At 32.6% G+C, this 1,791-nt stretch overlaps 1 protein-coding gene across 1 annotated transcript; it reads left to right on the forward strand.

Moving 5' to 3' along the window:
* The first annotated feature begins 263 nt into the window (after positions 1–263).
* LOC109206468 (protein GLUTAMINE DUMPER 2-like) lies at positions 264–1,120 on the forward strand. The gene has a single exon (XM_019369288.1). It carries the CDS (start codon positions 431–433, stop codon positions 932–934), a length of 504 nt encoding a protein of 167 aa, XP_019224833.1. The 5' UTR covers positions 264–430; the 3' UTR covers positions 935–1,120.
* The last annotated feature ends 671 nt before the right edge of the window (positions 1,121–1,791 follow it).

Raw genomic sequence — 1,791 nt, forward strand, 5'->3', positions numbered from 1 at the left:
TTCGATTGACCCTCGACTCCTTTGGCAAGACCATTTTACATAAAAAGTAAGATTTTCATTGTAACACAACCAATATATAAGAATGAAATAAAAACAAAAAACAAATACATTGTAATTCTCATTTCTCAATGCCCATTCCCTTCTTTTAAAATTCATGAACAGTAAAACCTTCCATCTTCTCTTCTAAACTTTTCAATTTCCCCTTTTAGGAATTTTTTTACTTTTTCTCCTTTCCTTCCACTTCCACAGGTTGCACTTGTTCTGCTTATAAATACACATTCACCACTCTGCATTTTCTCAAGCTAAAGCAAAAAAGAAAAACAGTCCTTCAATTTCCTCTAAAACTTTCCCCTTTATTTCTCTCTCATTTCTATTCTTCAAAAACAAAACAAAATTAATAAAAAAAACTCCAAAAATAAAAAAGAAAAAAATGAGAACAGGAAGTGGTTTTTCTACTTCATTACCAACAATAAAAGCTACATTTTCACCGCCGGCGATAGTACAAAGATCGCCGTGGCATTCACCGGTGCCGTACCTCTTCGGCGGATTAGCAGCCATGTTAGGATTAATAGCTTTTGCTCTACTAATATTAGCTTGTTCTTACTGGAAACTCTCTTCCCATTTAAGAGAACATGACGATAATCAGTCACAAGATGATACTGAGGCCGGCGCCGGTGAGAAACTGGCGACCGGAGTTGTGAAGGCGGTGCCGGAGTTTGAAGAGAAGATTGTTGTTATAATGGCTGGCGATTTGAACCCAAGTTTTTTGGCTACGCCTATGTTAAATAAAGGCGCTGCCGCAACTTTTTTAAATAAATGTGAGGAGAAATTGGAAAAGAGAATTGAAGAGAAGGAGAAATTAGAAGAAGTAGTGATTGAGGTTAGAGAAGAGAGTAATGGAGATTCTCAACACAGCCATGGACAAAACCAGTGAGCTCAAAATATAGCCTGATCGTTTCTTCTTTCTTCATCTTCTTTTTTTTGGGTTGATAATCCTTTTTTTAATCTCCTTTTTTGCTTGAATTTCCAGTTTTGAGATCACAGGGAATTGTATATTATCGGTTGAGATGAGAAAGTGTGTAAATTTATTTTCTATTATTTTATTCTCTGTTCCATTTTATATTTTATAATGTTTTTGGTTCTCCATTCAGTATCTAATATTTCATTGGCGCTCGACTAAATTTGAATTTGTATCGAAAAGTCTAACGTTGGACGATAAAACACTCCATAACATAAGTGACACCATACACATAATATGTTCCATTTTTATATTTTATATGACTATATTTAGAAACTCTTTAATTTTAAACTTTTTTGTTATATGGAGGTCGTAAAAGTTTTATGGGGTGCTTAAGACTAAATAGCGTAAATTTTAAGAATATTTTTGGCATGTGCCAAATATTTATCTTTCTTTATAGACTTTGTATTCCATTAAATATCACCATATAAAATAAATGAAACGGAGTAAGTATATATATGGGTGATTAGGCTTCAGCATAAGACTAATGCAATTGAAGTAATGAGTTGTAAGTGAGCTAGAGTTAAATAGTTACTCGTATATATTGGCCTCCTAATGTATTCTTTTAGAAAGTGTATTCAGTATTGTATATTATAGCCACTTAAAAATAGATGACTTAGCCATCATTTTGGAAGAGTTAAGTTTATGGAGTAATAGAGTTCTATTTTTCTTGTTAACAATGTTTTTCTTTCATTACGTTGCATATAATAAAGGTACCAAGGCGAATGTGCTGTTAATTAGTAATATTCATGAAATGAAAAACTTTTAGTAAA

Source organism: Nicotiana attenuata, unplaced genomic scaffold, assembly GCF_001879085.1.
Source record: "Nicotiana attenuata strain UT unplaced genomic scaffold, NIATTr2, whole genome shotgun sequence".
NCBI classification, from domain to species: domain Eukaryota; kingdom Viridiplantae; phylum Streptophyta; class Magnoliopsida; order Solanales; family Solanaceae; genus Nicotiana; species Nicotiana attenuata.

What these genes read in the sequence shown, in the direction of transcription:
- LOC109206468 (XM_019369288.1), top strand. Translation starts at nt 431, where the DNA reads ATGAGAACAGGAAGTGGTTTTTCTACTTCATTACCAACAATAAAAGCT.